This window comes from Xiphias gladius, chromosome 1 (assembly GCF_016859285.1).
Source record: "Xiphias gladius isolate SHS-SW01 ecotype Sanya breed wild chromosome 1, ASM1685928v1, whole genome shotgun sequence".
In the NCBI taxonomy this organism is placed as follows: Eukaryota; Metazoa; Chordata; class Actinopteri; order Istiophoriformes; family Xiphiidae; genus Xiphias; species Xiphias gladius.
The window spans coordinates 30,711,299-30,731,449 of NC_053400.1; the positions used below are offsets into that span (position 1 = coordinate 30,711,299).

General features: G+C 42.4%; 1 protein-coding gene across 1 annotated transcript in view; it reads right to left on the bottom strand.

Annotated features, from left to right (window-relative positions):
* Nucleotides 1-20,151, bottom strand: part of prmt3 (protein arginine methyltransferase 3) — a 55,037-nt gene that overhangs the window by 4,459 nt on the left and 30,427 nt on the right. The window contains exons 12-15 of the mRNA XM_040125569.1: nucleotides 17,656-17,843; nucleotides 13,542-13,628; nucleotides 5,821-5,871; nucleotides 4,891-4,978 (exon numbers count right to left, since the gene is read on the bottom strand). Of these exons, the coding sequence (XP_039981503.1) occupies nucleotides 4,891-4,978; nucleotides 5,821-5,871; nucleotides 13,542-13,628; nucleotides 17,656-17,843 (414 nt within the window). The remainder of the gene's footprint in view (nucleotides 1-4,890; nucleotides 4,979-5,820; nucleotides 5,872-13,541; nucleotides 13,629-17,655; nucleotides 17,844-20,151) is intronic.

The following is a 20,151-nucleotide window of genomic DNA, read 5'->3' on the forward strand; positions in this document are numbered from 1 at the left end:
GAAATGAGTCGGGGGAACGGAGCCGGGCTTTCACCACGATGTCGTACATCAACATGCCAGTGTCATTAAGCACACCCGGGCCCACAGAACCACCCTGTCTCAGCCCAACGGAGTCCTTCTCCATGAAATTATACTGGAAATACACGATTTGCATTAGTGATTCATTTAAACTGTTGTCATTTACATTTTGATCATTTGGCTCACGCTCCCACAGTATCGGCAGCTCCATACAGTGACAGCGAGAGTAGACTAAGCTGCAGTACTTCAATAAAAAGGCCCGTCATTTTCAGTTTTTACAGATTTTCACAGAAAATGACCATGTTTTCTTCAAGAGAAAGGACTGGTTTGAATGGATTTTCTTATACCTGGACTTTATGTCCGTGTGAAGGGGCAACTTATGAAATTCGTAGAGTTCAAAGGCATTTCTCCTGAGTGGCAAGTTTTGATGATCATTTTTCAACAAGATTTTTGATAATCAACATAAATACAGACACATTCCCAAATGTTGAAAAAACAGATGACTAAAACAACGAGCCACAGGAGTGGACGCTTCTCATACAGAACAGCAGACGTCCACATTTAACCCGCACCTTGCTGCTGCAGTGATGTTCGCAGCCACATCTCAGCCTCATCCCTTTGACATCCTCCCTGTTTTTCCCATCTGCCTTCATTTGTAGTTGTTCAGTTGTATATTCCTAGCACAACTGTAAACACACAGTCAACCCATCGGTTGAATTACAGCCCTGAAGAGCTCGAAGGTTGGTTCAGCCGCTGCTGTTTGACAGCTCAAGGACCTATGGAGTTAAAACGAGTAGCGGGAATTGGGGGGGGGGGGTTAAACTCAGCCTGGACAGATGAGAGCAGGGAAAAGAGGAGATTTAGAAGGGGTACAGCACCACTCAGAGCAGAGGAGGTGAGTCATGAAAGTGGGCAGGAACAGAGACCACCTGACCGTCCCACGAAAGTCCTGACAAGGACGCACCCCCATGTTTCAGCTGCTCTGAGCGGCCCTCTGTGCAGGTAACCAGGGCACCGCCTCGCTTGGAGGACCACGGGACAAAAAAGTGTGACCTCCTTTCTGCGACGAACATTAAGTAGGTAAAACTGTGAAAAAGGACCCTCCTCTTCAATACTGTAGCTACACAAACACAACAGAGCATGACAAATGATTCGCTGTTTAATTTATCACGCTGCCAGGCGGGAGGATTTGCAGGGCTGTTTCGTTGCAGCCTGCTATGTGCGTTCTCTCCCTTCCACCGGCACCTCCCACAGAAGCGAAGCCACAGAGTTAATTACTGTTGCACTCGTACAAACACATCAAATAGGATTCGGTCTCTGCCACGATAAATCACCGCAGACAGAGTCGGTATTAAAACAAACCACTGGATGTTTATGCCTGGCCCTCACTACAGCCAATCAGAGCTGAAGGTGCTTCTTAGTCAACACCTAGGAGGGGAGGCCTCTGTGTGTGTGTGTGTGTGTGTGTGTGTGTGTGTAAAAGAGTTTTGTCATCTTCAAGGTGACTTTAGGAAGTTTTCTCTTATAGCCAGAGGGACGTTTAATACAGAAGTACGCAAGAACTCTCGTGAATTCGGGTCTGTAAAGGAAGTACACCATAGGAGCAAGGCTGCCAGTGAATGCTGTTAAAAACTCCATTTCTGGTTTACGGCCCCTGGAGGAGGCTGGGGACCGTCAGGGTGCCAGAGTAGAGCAAGCACATAAATAACCTGCTGCTCACTCTCTCACTCCTGCCTTTATTTTCTTCTCCCTTTTAATTTTTTTGTGCTCAAACCGCTGGGTTCACATATACAGCACGCAGCCAGATTGATGGATCTCCATAGACTTGACATTAGTTTAAGATAGATCGAAACTGGCTGGTTCTCAGCTCAGGCTGTGAACATGTGTGTGTGTCTTGGCTAATGCTGTCACATGTCACTCTGCCCCCCAAGTTACACCAAGAGCCCAGATGCTCTGGTGACTGTAAAGTCACACACAAGGTTAAAAGAGACGGAGAGAGAGAAAAAGAGAGACAGTATTAAGTCTAAAGACTAAGGTCTAGTGGCCTCTAGAGGCAGCCATGTTTACTACACTGCACAAGAAGCAAACTAATGATTGTGGAGGGGTCATGGGGCCGACAAAATCAAAATTTCTCCAAAAAATAGAGAGAGAGAAAATGCAAACTCTGCAAGCCATTGGATTTTTGGCCTTAAGGTGGCACCAATGGAATGTCCAAAATGGAAAGGGTTCATCTTCATGGGAGCATGAAGCGTAATGGAGCACAATGTGCTCAGTAAATGCCCTGGCAATCTGCACATTGTTTCTGAATATTTCTTGTCTTCAAATGGAAATCGTTGCCTGGCACGAATACTACTCATGGCAAATTAAATCGCATCCACCCAGTAGTTTTTTAGATATCTTTTCATTGCCCAAGGGGTTAGTAGTTCAAGTTAGAATAAAATTGTATTATTATTAAAGTAGTTTATCTTGAAAACCCAATACACATTTACACATAAATGCGCCCCAAAAGAGACAAAATACACGCAAAACGATAAAGGGGGCAAATGATGGCTTCCAGGTTTATTACTGGGGCGCGTGTATGTATATTCATGTAGCAGACAAATCGAAGGAAAAAAAATAACACTAAGCTACTTAATAAGGTGTTAATCCACCACAAGCTGCGTGAATGGCTCGCGATAGATTCTCCAAGTCTCTGAACTCTGCTCTAAAGATATTCCCTCCTTTGTTGTTATGGTGATGATGGCGGAAAAACACTTGTCCAACACACTGGTCCAAAATCGCCCACGGGTATTCAGCCGGGTTCTTTGACATCTGAGGAGGCCAAAGCATATGATTCATAATTTCCATCAAGAATCTGCATTCATTATGTTTTCGTCCGCTCGTTTATTCTGGTTTTTCATTTAATTCGCCACTCGTCTGTGTACGTAGGCATGTGTGTCCTCGCGTGTACAAACCCAAACACAGAGGCGTATGCAAAGTGAAATTCTGCACCAGATCGTCGGATGAAATATGTCTTTGTTTCGCTCCGCAGTTTCCTACCTCTGAACGCTGATAGCCTAGTGTCGTCTTCAGCTCTCAGATTCTGCTGCGTTTATCTGACTCAGCGGAGCACGAAGCCTGCGATAGCAATTTAGCAGCGTCAGAGGTTCTGACGTTCCTATCATCCCGGCCGGGCGTGGCTAAGGGCCGCCGGACATTAGGCGCTTCTGCCCCTCTGCAGGTCATTTATTACTGTAGACTCCATCTGATATCTGGTCAGCGAGTGGACAGCTGGCCCCGGGGCTCATCCATCCCCACATCAGCAGACGCAGCCACGATTCCCATTACGATAACGCAAACAGGGGGCCAGAGCTTACAGCAGCAGTAAACACAGGACGCTTCACACAACATATATAATGACTGAGCGTGTGGGGAACACAGACTTTTTGTTTTGATCATATTCATAACAACGGTACCAAACACAGTAGAAGATTCGTCCTGCATTTAGTTAGTGAAAGCTTTAAAATTCACTGATCTAAACACCCAGGCTCAGATAGGTCCTCCCGGGGATATATACTCCGGCACGCATGAAGTAGCTGAACAGATGAAGAAAAGGAGGCTCTCTAAGATGAAGAGGCAGTAACTTATGCTAAACAGCAGGACAATGGTAAATGCTTAAACACAGTGTAACAGAGGCACAAGAAGAGAGGCTGCAGTACTGTCAGTTACACGCGGTCATGTCTATCTAAAGTTTTCTAACATCAGTCACCACAAGCTACCGATCACACCAGACCGAGTAAGGCTGTAGCAGCAAAAGCGCCGAGTGTATTCAGCTGAGCAATGGTGCTTTTTCTGCTAATGAGCGGCTGAAATAACTTATCACGTGCGATTTCTTCAATTTTATCTTCAATTTCTTCTTTTAACAGTTAGTCTACAGAACTTTACTGATGATTTTACATACGGTACCGTAACGGATACAGTGAAATGTGTCTACATCGGAACAAGGGTATTGTGATATTCGTATTTTCCCGTATGCCCCAGCTTTGGAGCACACCTGTTGGTAGCTGTTGGAAATCAAATGGCAGTGTGTAGCGTGAAAGTAGCCTACTGGTGATTCTTCGAAGTGTAAGAGGCCTAATTTACGCCACAAGGGACCCAAACATGGGATGAACAGATGGCTTTTCGTTGAACATGTGCAGCTGGCACAGCTCGCGGCGAGCGCAGTCATACAGCTTAGCAATCCGCTCAGACCTTCACAGAACAACACGGCTATGAGGACGGCGACAGTTTGAAAAAAAAAAAAAATGGCTTCCTATAGTGTAGTTAGACAGATTCTCTGTCATGTTGGCTGGAATCTGAAACTGTAGGAAGTTATTTCCGAGGAACATCCATTCAGCTACGCCTCAGAGCAAGCGGCGCTAGTTAATAATACTTTAATCTGCTGATACAGTGATTCTATAAATATTTCACTGGTCAGTTACAAAGCACTCCCCTGGTAACGTGTCATGATTCAGAGGCCTATCAGATGAAGTTTTACACGCTGTCTCTGATGGCTGAACGTGATTTGTTTTGATCTCTCGCTGTCGCTGTCGGTGACAGATAACGGGTGTCAACCAGCCTGACTACATATCCACATCAGACAGATTACCTGCCGCAGCTCACTATGACGCACCAGCAAGTTCCTCGGTAGGAAAATAAAACAATGAAAGAAAGTAAACACGTACGACACGAATCTAAATGAAACCACTGAACTTGACCACGAATGTAAACTGCTCTTGGCCAGGGAATATGTACATGAGAGTTGACACCTGTGCTAAATCCTACATGCAAATACAAAATCTAAAGAGTTGCCAAGTGTTTCCTGGCCCTGTGGTGGTCTGTGTGGTTACTGACCTGCTTGGACAGAAATGGGCCTCTCCAGTAGGAAGACAGTCTGTTTCCAGTGCGTCTTTGTGACTTGAGGACCCGTGGAGAACATCACCTGGTGTGACGGTAGGTGAAAAGAAAGAAGAAGGGCAAAAATATCACAAACCAGTGCTGTTAAGTCTATCTAAAGAGCTAGTCAGCAAAAAAAACAAAAACAAAAAACAACTTTTGGATGAATAAGGACATAAAATCAGTTTAAACCGTTTAACTACTTGAAAAAAACAAATCTGGTTAGGTTTCAGTGAAAGTCTACAAAAACCCAAAGCATTGAACCTTAGTTAGAGTCTATAGGAAACCATACTATTGATAGCCATGTTGTCTAACATGAGTCCATACGCAACAGTAATGGAAAACAACAATAAATTTAAAAGTTGAGAGTAATAAACCTGGAAGGACTTCAGCATAAGTGTCACATTCTCAAAAACACAAGGAAAACTTGGTGGAGTCCCTGAAGGAGTCTTGTTTTGATTAAAATAAAGCTGCAGAAGAGCTTGGAAACCATCGTATATTTCATGATTTCTGTTACAGTCGATCTACTCTTAGGGCATCATTATTAGCTGAGTCTGTATTATAAATTGCACTTATCTTCACTGTTCTTATGTTACATTGTTCCAGCCTTTGCTGCCAGTGGAGAATGTTATTTACCGGACTATCCATAGCATGCAGTTTGACTCTCAGGTACAACAGAAAGTGCAATCAAAAAGCACGTCCGCGTTGCTCACAGAGCTTAGCATCGGCTGTTCCAACTGGCTGGCTCTGCTGGGTAAGTGCTTATATCAGCAGTCGACTAGGACTCCTGTCGATTGCCAGCGAACGCCTCAGGGAGGAGGAACATGCTAAAGCGTGAACATAATTGAGTTTCCGTTAAATGGCTTGGCTGTTGCCGCTGCTGCTTACCTTGTTGCTGCAACCTTTGTCAAAGAAAATGTCAAAGTAGCCGACAACTGCCTGCAATGAAATATGAGGGGCGTGTTAGAATGTGACAGTACAATAAACATACGGATTTGTTTTACTACACTGCAACTCTGAAATGCAGAGCCGAGAGAGAAGCAGAAGGCAGAACGAGGATCTGGGTTTTAATGAGCAAAACAAGCTAAATGAGCTGCTGTGTTCAGGAATGAGGCAGTAAAACAAACCTGGGAATAAAATTTACTGCTCAAATATTTACATTGATCTTTTACTCTACTACTTCTTTAAGGTGTTACCTGAAAGGAGACATACGAATTCAGATTCTTTTGCTTGCCATGTTTAGCATGTTATAGTGCGTATGGTGTGTGGAGGACCGTATTGTCCACCTTGGTACCGATACAGTGGGTGTGACTCATGTGAGAACTGTAATCTGTTTTCCTCAGACCTCCTTCCTCTAAAAACCAGCTAGGTTTCTCATTCAGGCTGAGTCAACAACACGTCCCATGTGCTCCCTCTCACCTCATCTGGGAGACTTGTCACTGGACAAAAGAAATAAATTATGAGGCAGCCTCCAACAACACTGGGGCTATTTTGCTGACGAGAAAAAAAAAAAAAAAAATCTAGCATGGTACGTGAAATTAGCAAAGGTGGCTATTTTGGTGAAAGTGTTGCAGTACTGTGAAACGACTCAGCAGGGAGGAGGATTCGGTAAAGGAAAATAAACAGTAATGTGGTTTTGGACCAGATGAATATGAATTTTGGCTCATCTGAATAATTTCCACCAGAGGAAAGGAAATAAGAAAACCGACAAATCTCTGCTCTCAAGGAAGACAAAGAAGAATAAACTAGCCAGTCTGAAGCTTCATCAAGGCTTTTTAGCTCTTAGATGTGCCCAGAAATTACAGACTTCTTTTCCTTCTGACTGGGTATTCAATCGACTAAAAGCCTACATGGAAATGTAGTCTTTCTTCTAAAATACACTGTCTGCTGGTAAGGATTTGCAGAGCCATGAACACATTTGAGTGAAAACCAATTCACACATCTCAAAAAACAAACTGAGGGGGAAGTCTTGGGCCAGAGCGCCTGTAGGTGACCGTTGTCAGATAAGTGAGGTAAAAACCACCGCCAAGGCTTGTTTTCCTCCCATTTCTCCCCTCGCTGGAGGAAGGGAGGCACTCTATCAATCTCAGGAGCGCACTTGTAGTGGCAATGATGCAGAACTAATAGCTTTTAATCCCGACGCAGCTGACAACTTGGAGGCCAGCTCTCTGAGACAAAGAAGAGCCGAATCAATGCAAGAGAGGGAAAGAGGAAAACAGAAGGACAGATGAGAGGAAACGAGGGAGGAAAGAGGTGAGGAACAAGAAAACAGACAGAGGGAAGACAGAGGAAGCTGAAGGAGAGGGAGAGTGGCTGGTTTTTTTAATTTAGTTATTTTTTTTTATTTTTTTGTATCGCTTAGAGAAGGAAAATACAGTACCATCTGTTCACAGCTTCCGTGACAGTCTCCCAAATAATCTTTGCTGGTAAAACTGGCTAAGAGAATCCGTTTTTGTTCATAAGGCATCTACATACAGCACACACGACGATTCACACATGCAGACTCGCTAATCATGATGCTGTCAGAAGCCCTGCTCGACACTCTCTCAACACACAGGCTTCAATCAACCTTTATCGACTCGGACAGGCAGGGGTGGAACCGCCAGCTCACAGGTAAACCGCCAGAAAAGAACCCAAAGAGGATAGAAGAGCATGTCACCCCAATGCAATTATGGCTTTTAATGAACGCTACAGAGACGCTCGGTGCTGAGGTAATTAGGAAATTAGCCGTAATTACTCGTCAGGCAGAGCGGATTCACCTCTCTCAGCCGGGTAGGCAGGGATCTTCGTCATCGTGCCTCGCTGATGACAACACCTCATAAGCGAGATTGATTGTCACTTCTGCATTGTGCAACTTTCACACCGCAGGTTGATGGGCAATTAAAATTTAGGCCACAGAGTGAAGCTTGCAAATACAAAAAACCAGTGGAGGAAGCTCGGCGCCTCGCTACCCCATTAAAAATCACATTTGAAAGAAAAAAGAGGAATGTAATGGCTTCACACATAAAACACAGAAGATGTGAAAGGGTTTAAAAAAAAAACAATAAAGACCTTGATGACTCACACCTGATATGCACTGTACCAGAGGCTTTTAATGCTTTTTGATTTAAACTGGTCTGGGGTAAGAGAGTGTATCAACCCTCTTGGGGCCCTCTGAAAGGATATAATGCTTTTATGACAACAAATCAAACAGTACAGCAAGATCCAAGCTTTAACTTCAGATGGGGACCGAAAACTGTCATTCACCAGTAAAAGGATTAAATGTATTTAAATTTAGGATAACCACAAACCTTAAATTAAAAATGTAACGTTCAAAATTTGTGTTCCAATATTTTATGATAATTTTCACAACCCCCTGCTATTATGTTGTACCTGAGAACTTTTGTCATGCCCAACAGATGTATGCCTCTGTATCCCAGCACAAGGGGGGGAAAAGGGAGGGAGGGTTAAGGAAGTAAGCGAGACAGACAGAGAGACAAGGGCAAGGAAAATAAAGCACAGAGACACATACACACCAAAAACAGGACAAATCAGAGTGAGCGCTTTTCATTTTCATCAGCGTTTAGCCTTGGGCCCCGGCTCTGTCTGTGATAACTAATGACAGTGGGCTTCTCGACGGCCCACAGAGGGAGGCTCTGTAACACTGCAGCTCTCCGGCCCCCATTCTCCAGGAAGAGCAGTGGGAAAATTAATAATTATCATCATGGATAACACCAACAGGGAGCAATTCATCATCACTCCCCTTTCGCCTGGCTGTGTGTCAGCGAGCCGCGTGGCCTGGCCAGATACTATTATACGCCAGTGGGGGGACGTGGGAAGGGGGGGGTTAAGGGGAGGCCATGGGAGGGGCACTGAGGGGGAGGGAGGGTGGGGGCGGGAGGAGAGAGGGCTAATGCGCTCTTGATGGGGTTTATTCAGGCGTGGAGGCTTCAAGCATGACCACATCGGGGTCAGGTTGGTGTGAATACCCCCCCCCCTCTTCACCCGAGTGGAGACTCTCCAGTGAGGTGGAGGACGAATCAGCCTTGGCTGCAGTGCACCTCCCATTGGTGCTCCTCACTCACGATGCCTCTGAGACAAACAACCATACTGTCACAGTCGGAGAGGGTCCAGAGTCAAGCTGGGCAAAACTAACTGTGGTTAGCTGCGCCCCTGAGCTTTGAAAACTGAACACAGTTAAGTTCATGTTGGGAGATGGTGGAAGGGACGGCAGCATTTGCAACAACAACAAAAAAAAAAAATGTGGTGTTGAAACAACCTATATGAAAAACTTAGATGGAAATTCCAGGTTTTGTCAGTCTCAACGTTGACTATTGGTCATGATATTTTTTTACTCACCACCTCTGTTGCAGAGATTTGGGAAATGCAAATTCTGGCATCGGGGCATGGAGTCACAGCCATCTACAGCCTTTCCAAAAAAAAACCCCTTCATTTCAAATCAAATCATCACGATAGTTACCTTTGAGTGCCACCCAAAATAAAGACACAGTAGGAAGCTCTGCAGATCTGCAGATCGACTTCCTGATCAACTTGCCAGCCGACTTGCCGCTGTCAGGCTGTGGCTTGTTTTTCCATTTAGTTTGCTTCGATAAAGCTAAACAAACAGTAGCTAACGCAAGAAGATGGGTTTTGTCTGCAAGTTTCCAAATTGCAAAAATAAAATAATCAGGTATCGACTGCCACTAAAGATAAAGAGAAAGTGGCTAATTCCCCTACAGCTGCTGTGCACTTCACTCCTAGAGCTACAGGAATGTCAAGGGGACTACCTTCTGTTTACTTTTGTTTGGACTCTATGAGTTTGTTTACTTTGACATTAGGTTTGGTTGTGTAACATGTATTTATCATTTAATATTAGATCCAGTTGGGTTAAACTAATACGTAAGCTTCATTTAGAGTGTTTATATTCAAGTATTTGTTTCTTTTGTTTCTTGTTTGTTTTGATTTCTAAGTATTGTTTTCTCCAAGAACCACTTCCTAATTGTGAATGGTGCTCTCATTTACATACATACATGAATGCTTGCTTGTACTGTGCTGCTATGCATGTACTATTATACTGTACTATCCCCCTTAGCGATTGCCCACATCTGTTACAATGCTTTTGGACAACCCCTCAGTGTGCCTGGAATTGACACATCTGGCTCATGTTGGACAAAAGATCGATAATGAAAGAGTGGAAGTTTTTCTAGTCGAGAAAAAATTCACTCCTTGTTAGCCTAGCCTCAACCAGAGATGAGGAGTGCGCTACAGAGGTGTAGCGCTGCACCCGGAGATTTTTTTTATTTTTAAATATGTAGTCTTCAGCATCAAGTGACAGTAACTTGAGGCAATTTATCAAATATTGTGTAGCTCTTCATGAAGCCACAAAAGGCTTTGTATGACTTTTTTCATATATAATAATAATAACAACAATAAACTCTATTTACATTGCACCTCTCAGTGTTACCAAGTTCTTTACAAAGAAAAAACTAATTTAAAGCAAACCACCATTAAATATAATTCAGCAAATAAAAGCACATATGCAGTAGTATTCTCCAATTTCTGTAAAAAGACTTTGATGTGTAAAATCAGTGCACATCGCCTTTCACTTCTGGGAAGTTGACATAAATCAATATGTCAAACAATTTTTAATGGTAAACTGGAAATAGTCTGCCAAAGCAATTCTTGTTGACAGTCAGCTGATAAGTACTGTTATCTACTGATGCATTGTTGAGGGTTAAAGAATGGATTATTCCATTAACAGTTACCTTCCTAATGTGCTGAAAATCGTCCTTGAAGTTGACGAGTGCCTACCCTGTCAGTCCAGAAGGCTACCCCCCCCCCACACACACACACACACACACACATAATTTAAATTTGATGGAAAGCAGATTAGCGATGGATTGCAGTGACATTTTTCTCTGTAGTGCTACAGTAGCCACATCAGCAGCAGTGAGACAGGTGTTAAAATTAATTACAGACAAACTTTTTCTCTCCTGCAATGCCATCAGCATACATCATTTTCAGCCTTTAGGAGGGGTTGAGGCATTTTTGCTACCTGTTCTGCAGTTCAGGTAAACTGATCGCGGCGCTGGATATGGATGCCCTGAGAGAATTTCTGATCCAAGCTTTAATGAAAATTCCAGCACGTATATATTCTGTACGTGGATTCACATTTTGCAAAGGCAGACACGACGTATACAAGGCACAGAGCATGTGAGATGTAAAAGGGAAGCAAAGAGAGGGGGGATAAAATAAAGCAAGAGCAAGAGGATTTGTCTTGTGCATGAACGGTGCAGACGCAGGGGTTGTGCTGTTCATTTAATGCAAGGTTAGGCAGGCTGGGCTGATGAATGGACTGTCGACAAGAGAACAAAAGCAGGCGCTCCATCACAGGACCAGAGACGCAGCAGCCCTTCCATACCGATCCCCAAGCACTGGTCCAGGAGCGGTTTACCCTTCACACCTCCTAACCTTAACAACGAGTGAGGAGCTGCAGCCAGTACTGACTGCAGATCAGTATCTTTATGGTAACATCACCCTACACCTGCAGGTCAATAATCCATCTGTAAATCCTAGGAAAAACAGGATGGAGGCTGCATGCGAGCATCTACAATGTGTAAAAGTGATACCTTATGCAGAGAATACCTGCATTATAAAAGCCAGAAACACCTAGATAAAACAAGTCTGATTGCGTGACTGAATGATAAATCCTATACATGACATACATATACATATGTACATATATACCTATACATACATATTCTTTTGCATATCATCGCGCCAGCTGAGGTTGATCAGAAGGGTTAAATAGGAGGAGAGCAGGAAAAAGTAGACGTGCACCTAAAAACCTATAAAAGATACAAATTAAAAAACAAAAAATTACAATTCCGTACCACTTGATCCCATCATCTGTTTTGCTGCAGTGTACCTTTAACATGACTGGACTTAAATCCTAGAAATACAAACTGGTTGCTTCCAATTACAGAGCAGAGAAGACAGGAAAAATGAGAGGATGTTTACAAATCCCATTAAATCCACCGACCTTACCCAGGAAGCACAGGCCAGATAATAAACCTCCTATTGATTATCCATTAAACCAATACACCAGACAGTGCGGTAACCCTGCAGCACAACACAAAGCTTCTCCAACACAATGGCTTTTCTTTTTTTTTAAAAACAGACAGATCACTTCTCACAGCGCAGAGCGTCATTGCTTGCAGTAGTGTGACTGATCTGTAGTTGGCAGGTTGCTGCTGGGAGAGAGAAGTGTGGCTGAGACACTGGAGGAAGTTCAGTGGGCGGGAATGACCGGAGGGATGGACGGAGGGATGGACGGAGGGATGGACGGAGGGATGGACGGTGGCTGCCAGCACCTCAACAAATAAACTCATAAAACAATCTCCATGCTTTGGTGCCTGTAGACGACCCTTACCGGGGACACACACACACGATTCAATTTTTTGTTGTCGTTGGTCAAGCTGACCTACACTTCACAACTCAAAGGTTCAGCCAGGTTTCATATTGGTCATGTGATGTCTTACATAGGACACAGGGGATTATTTTTGCCTTTCGCAAAAAGTGGTAAATTATCAGCATTTATTTTGGGTGATGAAATTAAATGAGAGATCAGATCGTTTTATTTTGATTCTGGACAGAGATACGTGAATAATGGGGGGGGGGGGGTGTTGCTGGTTAACAGGGTTGAATTATCTTTGAAATCCCTGAAAATACGTTATGTTAATATGTTGTTAAATATTGTTTTAATACTATGTTCGGTTACTTTCTGCACACAATTTATTAACTTCAGAGAAACATTAGATAATTCAAGACTGCTGATTATTATTTTGTTGTTGTTGTTGTTGTTGAATCAACTGTCATGGCTACCTATTTGTCTGATGACTTTACAAAGTTAATGGTGCTTATGTATGTCGACATGTGAGACAAGTATGTAAACGGGGACAAGGCTGAAACATGAGGAATAACTAAAAAGAGTTCGGCTTTGGTCTTGTGGATCTAGGACTGGGACAGGAATCTGCAGGCCAGGTCAACACACTGCAACTACAGTACTGAAGGCGCCTGTGTGAGAGGTGGGCTGTTGCTGTGCAAGCGAGTGTGTTTTGGCGCCTGAGAGAATGACAGGGCAAGCAGGCTGGGAACATTCACTATGTTGTATGACATGTAATTCAAGGTCCCATTAGCCTCACTGCTCTGATTCCAATTGAAACTCTATTAAATATCCAACTGACAGACATCCTCTTAAATACAGAAACATAATCCATCAACATGACCCGGCTGATGTCTTCGCTGTTTGTACCTTCTGTTCCCGTCACCCAATATCTCTGATGAATGATAGACTGTAACAGTGGATGTTCAAAGTTTTGTTTCAGGTCTGGTTTTTTTTTTTGGGTTGTAGCTCTTAATGTTTAACACTTGGACTGCAACTGGAATTGAAACATATATCCCCGGGAAAGACAAAACCTATCTTAGAAACACTACTTTTTCTTCACTACTTTATAAACTTTACAAACTTATCAAACTTTCACATAGCAATATCTCAGTCCTCACTCTCACGCTGAGTGGGTAGTGTCTATACATGTGTGTGTGTGTGTGTGTGTTTGTGTGTTACTTACTGTGCAGTCTGTAGTGTTTGTTATCTTCAAGCAGAAATCTGATGTAAACTCCAGCCCAGACAGGCACACGGTGTTACAGTCAATCGTCTGTTTAAGGTCAAAAAACACACACATGATATGATGCACAACTTTAAAAAAAAATGAACACTGATGACACTATGAAGCAAAAAAACAAAAACAAAAAACAAAACGTTTCTCAAATAGAAATCTAAATGTGCTAAGCAGAATTTACTTCTTAACCTGAGGAAGGTAAACAGTCTATCTCATTCATGCGGTGTTTGAAAAGTCAGCTTTTAGTCAGCTGGAAAAAATTCAGGTTACATAAAGGCCCCTTTGGGTACTGTTCAACATAAAACTGACTAATTGGAAATCTCCTTTTGCCCTCACTGTATATTTAGATGCATAAACATGCAGCGAACTGAACACATTTCCAGTAAAAGTTGAAGACAGTGGACTGCCTTTAGTGAAAGCAACTGAGAAGCCGTAAAAACAGTAGTGGAAAACAAATTCAGTAACGGTAATTACAAATCTGAAAACAATAAGGTTCCATAAACATCCGTTAGACTAAACCGGTTGTAAAAAGCCATCAGTACAGTAACAAGAAAACTGGACTCACAAAAGCATAGACCTCCTGTCAAATGAGTTATGCTGTGCTTCATGCCAGGATGAAACAAAGTATCACCAGAGAAAGATCAACGTTTGGTCCCCGCAGGAGGCACAGCACAGTAATTAATCAACTAAACACAGAGTAAAAGCCAAAAACAGTGAAATGCACAACAGCTGTCGGCTAACAGTATTTCAACTTTTACTTGGAATGTTGCATTATCAACGACACATTAGCTCCAGGAAGCTAAGTAGCTAGCTTGGTGAGCAGCAAGCTGATAATAGGAAAACTAAATTCAACTAAATCACAAGTTGACAATCCCAGAGTAGCTGCGATAAAAGAGTAGCTCTGGTTAAACCTCCAACAAGGGCATTTGGGGAGTAGATAAAATATGTCTATCAATATTTGTTCGGTCACCGATCTGACAAAATGGTGGATGTCACAATGTCAGTCAGGGAGTAACTGCTATAGAACTGTGCCAATATTGGTTGTTACTAGTAGGAAAAATGTTCAGCTGAAACATAGCCTGTGACCAAAATCTCCCCTCGTGATTCATTTATTCACTACTCCCTACATAATAGGCACTCGACAGTTCGTAATAGGCACCGAATCGTTTACTGAATAGTGAGCAGTGAGCTGAGATGTCCGACACTTCTTCATTTTGCGTCATCACTGCCCTTTGTCGAGTCGCTCAACAGCAACTTTCACATCTGTAAAACGCCGAGCATTGGACCATGGCATTGTTAGCAGAAATTCTTTTGAGGAATTGTTTTCTGGGCACCATAAAGAGGATAGACTTTTTTCATGCCACCTACACGTCACATCATTTTAACTGTTAATTACAAGCAGGCGAGTGAAAAAAAACAAAACGTTGACGTCAGCCTCTGACTTGTGATTCAGAGTGGAGATACCAGGAATCCCCCACTAGGTGAAACTAACTACAGACAGGGCAACAAACTGCTGGCAGAAAGGCTGAAAATGCACCGCCATTGGCAGTTACATGAAAAACATATAAGCTGTTTGTTTATATCTGGTTTCACTTGGTAAGGAAACGCTACAAAATACATAACACAAAACATAGGCTGTTTATCTGGTGTGACTACGAGGTTAGCACTAGGGCTAACCACAATGGGTGTTTTTTCCTCTTCCGCTCTTCTTCATTCTACCAACGCTGCCTGAATGCAGAATTAGTGTCTCCTGTAGAGGGAGTGGTGGATGAGCGAATGAGGGAGTGGTTTCGGACACTCAATAAATAAAATGGCGGACGGTAAATATAATGCACTTTATGGTAAACAGGGAGTCATTTTGGAGACAGCCGTTCTGCCAGTACCAGAGCACATACAGAACTGAAGAGTTTTACTTACAGGTGAAAAAAATCCCACTGACATCAGCAAGACAACCACTCTGACACAACTAGTATGTGTAATCCCTGGCACATTTACACGTGGACTGCGGATTGTGCCTTTAAGAGACCGTTTAGAGCGACACGCTCCATAGCTAAATGACTTTCTAAAGTGTTGAAATTATTACTGACCACGAAAAACATTATATAAGGCAGGTTTAAAGCAGCTTCAATTGGTTGCAAGTTAACCATCTCTCACGTTAAACATTCCTATCTGTTCTCACTGAGAAAAAAAACTCATCTGTTTTGCAGGAATTTATAATTCCACGAAAGGGCTCTCAATTTTACGGAATGGCGGCCAGCCTTAATGGAATGTTATTGGATCGTATCAACGGGAGGCAATAGATGAGAGTCCGTGTAATTTGGGCAGAGGGGCTGTCTATTTGTCACTGGAGGAGAGAAACTATCGATTACAGGATTCAAATTCCATTATATCAAGCTCTCCCCTCATTCATCACATCCACAGATGGGTGGAGGACATGCTACTTAGCAAACAGGCCAACTGGCAAAGAAATACACAGTGGTATGAGAGACAAGAGGGAAGAGCATTCCTACACCGAAAGATTCCGAAGAGGTATCTATGTTCTTAGACATGGAACTCTGTGTGTGTGTGTTTTTGTGTGTTTTATCTCTGCATAATGTGTGCGCTCTCCCATCAGCTCAGTCAAAACTGCTCTATCCACGGGGGGCTGAGAGTAATGAAGTTTCCTTAAGAGGAACTTAAACAAGGATTAGATAGATCAATCACTTAGCCCTACAGCACCACTATAAACACACACACACACACACACACACACACACACACACACACACACACACACACACACACACACACACACACACACACACACACACACACACACACACACACAGACAGACAGACAGACAGACAGACAGACAGACACACACACACACAGACAGACACACACACACACCCCTTCAGGGCCCTCTCTCTCCACAGCGCTTGTTTTCTGTCTATGCCCCAACAGCTTGGGCCCCGCAAACTCTATTTCTCCTACTTGTGGTGGGTGCGAGTGTGTTGTTGCGCGCACCCAGGATTTGACTGACATACTGGGTTTATCAATATATCCGTCCGATGCAGGTGTTAATTACCAGACATCGGGTAGTTAGTGTCATCCACAGATGAGGAAATTGAGGACCCACAGTGACCACCGCCGCGGAAAACAAGCAAACAAAAAACTTAAACTGAATCTGGACTATAACTCTTGTTTGAAACATTTGATACCTGTTTTTTAGCTTTCGTTTATCACAATTGCTGATGTCAGCTTTGAGCAACAAGTGCTGTGCAAAGCCAGTTTCCCTTTAAAGGAAGAGGTTAATTTTTTTTACTTTTGAGACAAAGGCTTAAGCTGCTTCAATTTAAAACCATTCTATTATGTTTCTGAATTTGCTAAACTCTTTTATAAAGTCTTAATGTTTTCCTCCTGCTTCTAGCTCAGTTTTCCTAACCTTTTTTATTCTAGTGACCCATAAATACAAAGCACTATATACTTTTGATACCTTGTCAGAGGTTGCATGTATATGATTTGTGAGCATTTAAACTGAAAATGATTATGACTTCTCTGATTGTTTGATCTGGGTATTTTTTAAAGGCTTGAAGAGGTAATACAACACATTAGATTAGCGTAGTGTAGTGTAGCTTAATTTTGTGTTGCTAAATTCTTTTTTTATTTCCTAACCCAGTAATTATGTGATGACTGTTTAAATCCACCTCGTGACCCCAGGTATGGAGCCAGAGCTCAATCATCATGCGTTTTCCTACCAAGACAATAGAAGAAACGTTTCTCATTTCCTCAGCAGAACAGTTCAGCACAGGACTAGACAGAGCCCAAACAACTTTAGCTGTACACACAGTATTTTCTTTTCTTCTATCTCATACAAATACAGAAGACCCATTTGAACATCTAATTTTACTTCCTGGAAAGAATCACATGACACCATTCAACCAGTAATATGTCAAATTATAGAGATAAGTCACCCTCTTGCATTTTATTTTTAATTTAGAAACACTTAATACTAATAAACCATATTGGCTCCTTGCAATTTCAAATATCTGTATAGTTGCAGTAACCTAGAAGGATGTTTACCTGTATGACTGTAGGTTCAGAGATGAGGGTGTCTGCTTGCACCACTTCTACCACAGCCTCAGGCACCACGGCCTTCTTCATGCACGCCATGTTGAAGCCATACACGTCGTCCCAGAATGCAATGCGGTCTTGGTGCTTCTGTGTGTCACCCAGTGCCGCCAGGCTGATATTACAAAGGTCTGGATAGACTGCGGAGAAACGAGAGGAGCAGGGTGTCAACTTTTCAACTTAATCTTCTTCCATATTCCTAAATGGCAGACTCCACCCACCATGAACACAAAAGCATTTCAATCTGTTGTATGACCACTGGTCTGTTGATAATGCACTTATATTGAACCTGAATATTGCTTAAAGCTCCTAACGATTCACTAAACAGCTGAAAGAATTAGAAAGCACCGAACAAATGTGTCACGGTCCGTACTTTTGGAGGTCACCGCATCTCAAAATTCTAGTTTCAGTGTGCCAAACTATTGTAAGGCTGCCTGGTCACTTTTGAGTGAATCTGTTCAGGAATCTATTTTGCTCAAAACAAAACACCATTAATCATAACTAAAGGAAAAGAAAACTTCTATTCTCAGTGCTGAGACTTTATTAATATCAACAAATTGAATGCCTTACAAACAATTCAACAAATTTAATCAAAAGGCCTTAACATCTTGTGGGTGTGGAGCTTTGCATCAATTTCATGAGGCTGCTGTAATGACTGTAATCATCACATATGCACGAAACATCGCCGGATGACCATTTTGTCCTACTTTAATACTTAACACTCTGTACACTAAATGGCTAAAATGTGGACACCTGGACAAAGCATGCGGACACCCGTACATTACTATATGTGGTTTTTCAACATCCCCTTCCAAAACCAAGGGCACTAACAGGCCACTGCAGTAGCCTCCGATCTTCAGAAAAGGTTTTCCATTATGGGGCTTGTGTTTTGCGCCACGGCATTGCAAAGTTAAAACAAAACTTTTTCCACAAAGTTAAAAAGCACACTAATGTCTAAAACATTACTGTATGAGAAACAGTGCCAGACCAAGAGTACACAAAAGTTATGTGGAAAAGGTGTGTCCAGATTCTTTTGTCCATATCGTGTACGATACCAAAAAGTCCAAAGTCCTCAGAAATGGACGAGTTGCATTCACATGTCGACAAATACGATAACTGTTCCATTTGATACAGATTGAAACAGATATGCACAACCATTTTTCCTTTCTTCCTGAGGCTGCGATCAAGGAGACATTTTCAATGTGATGGTCATGGCAGGCATACTATAGGCCTTTCAGTTGAATACGTCAACTTTCCCTGCTGCACAACAGAAGAGAGAGAAAAAAAAAAAGGCCACCATTACAACGTTACAACATGAGGAGGAAAAAAATGGCCACCTTATTTACCTCTTCGAGCAGACGCAAAGACAAAAGCAACCACCAGCATCCTTTTGTTCACTATCCCCTTTATCACTTAAGGTAGGCATGCTAATCGATAATACTGTTACCCTGCTTGTGCTTACTTAAGCTCTCTCAGTGGTTTTTAGAGCAACACTCATATATATGCTTTGTGGTGAAGAATGAGAAAAAAAAACCCAAAAAACAATTGTTGCAATCCTGGCCTAACTCAGATTCATTACTTTGGGTGGAATATTTTTTGATTTTGTTGGGGATTTGTGTGATTTGGAATTAGTTTGAAGTTTCTGAAACTTGGGCCAGTGGCCAGAACAGTTAAACACATGGTTTTACAGTTGACAGCGTCTCTATCACCTTAGACAAATGGCTCTATTTTGGTAACGCTTTTTTTTTTTTTTTCTTTTAAAAAAAAAATAAACCTGAACCTTTAGCCTCAGGAAACCTTTTTTTTTTTGGAAGATGGAAGCTCAGGGATCACTAGGGATCCGTGTTTCTTTTTACCTATTCAAAGCTTTGAAGTTTCGGGCATAGGCACAGCACAGCGATCTTTGTTGCTCCTCATATTACGTAACACTGTCTGTTGAATGAAGATTATCCGTGTCTTAAAATGAGCGTTAAAAATGAGCCTTAATGTCTTTTCATCGCGGTTTCACATCTTAATAGATTCCTTTGTATGGTTAATATGCTTGGTGATTAAGCCATAGCTGAGAAGCTTGAAGCCATTGGTATCCCTACTGTGAAGTCACATTAGCCAACACAGAGGCCTAGGGCCTAGAGTGTAGAATACACTCATACACCCAAACTTAATATTTTCACCTACAACTTACTGCCACTCATTGTTATGTAAGAATCTGTCCCAATGAAAGATGTTCATAACAGGAGAGTCAGAAAGAAAAATCTGCATGGTTAACTGTTAAACATACCTGACCGTGGCACCATGACAACTTCCATTGAGAAATTCATAGAGCATTTCAGGCCCTAACACTGTTCAGTGTTATCCAATCGTGTGAAAATACAGTGCATTCAGAAAGTTTTCAGACCCTTTTACTTTTTCTTCTACGATCCACTGAGAATTGGACAAGAGGCGGCGACA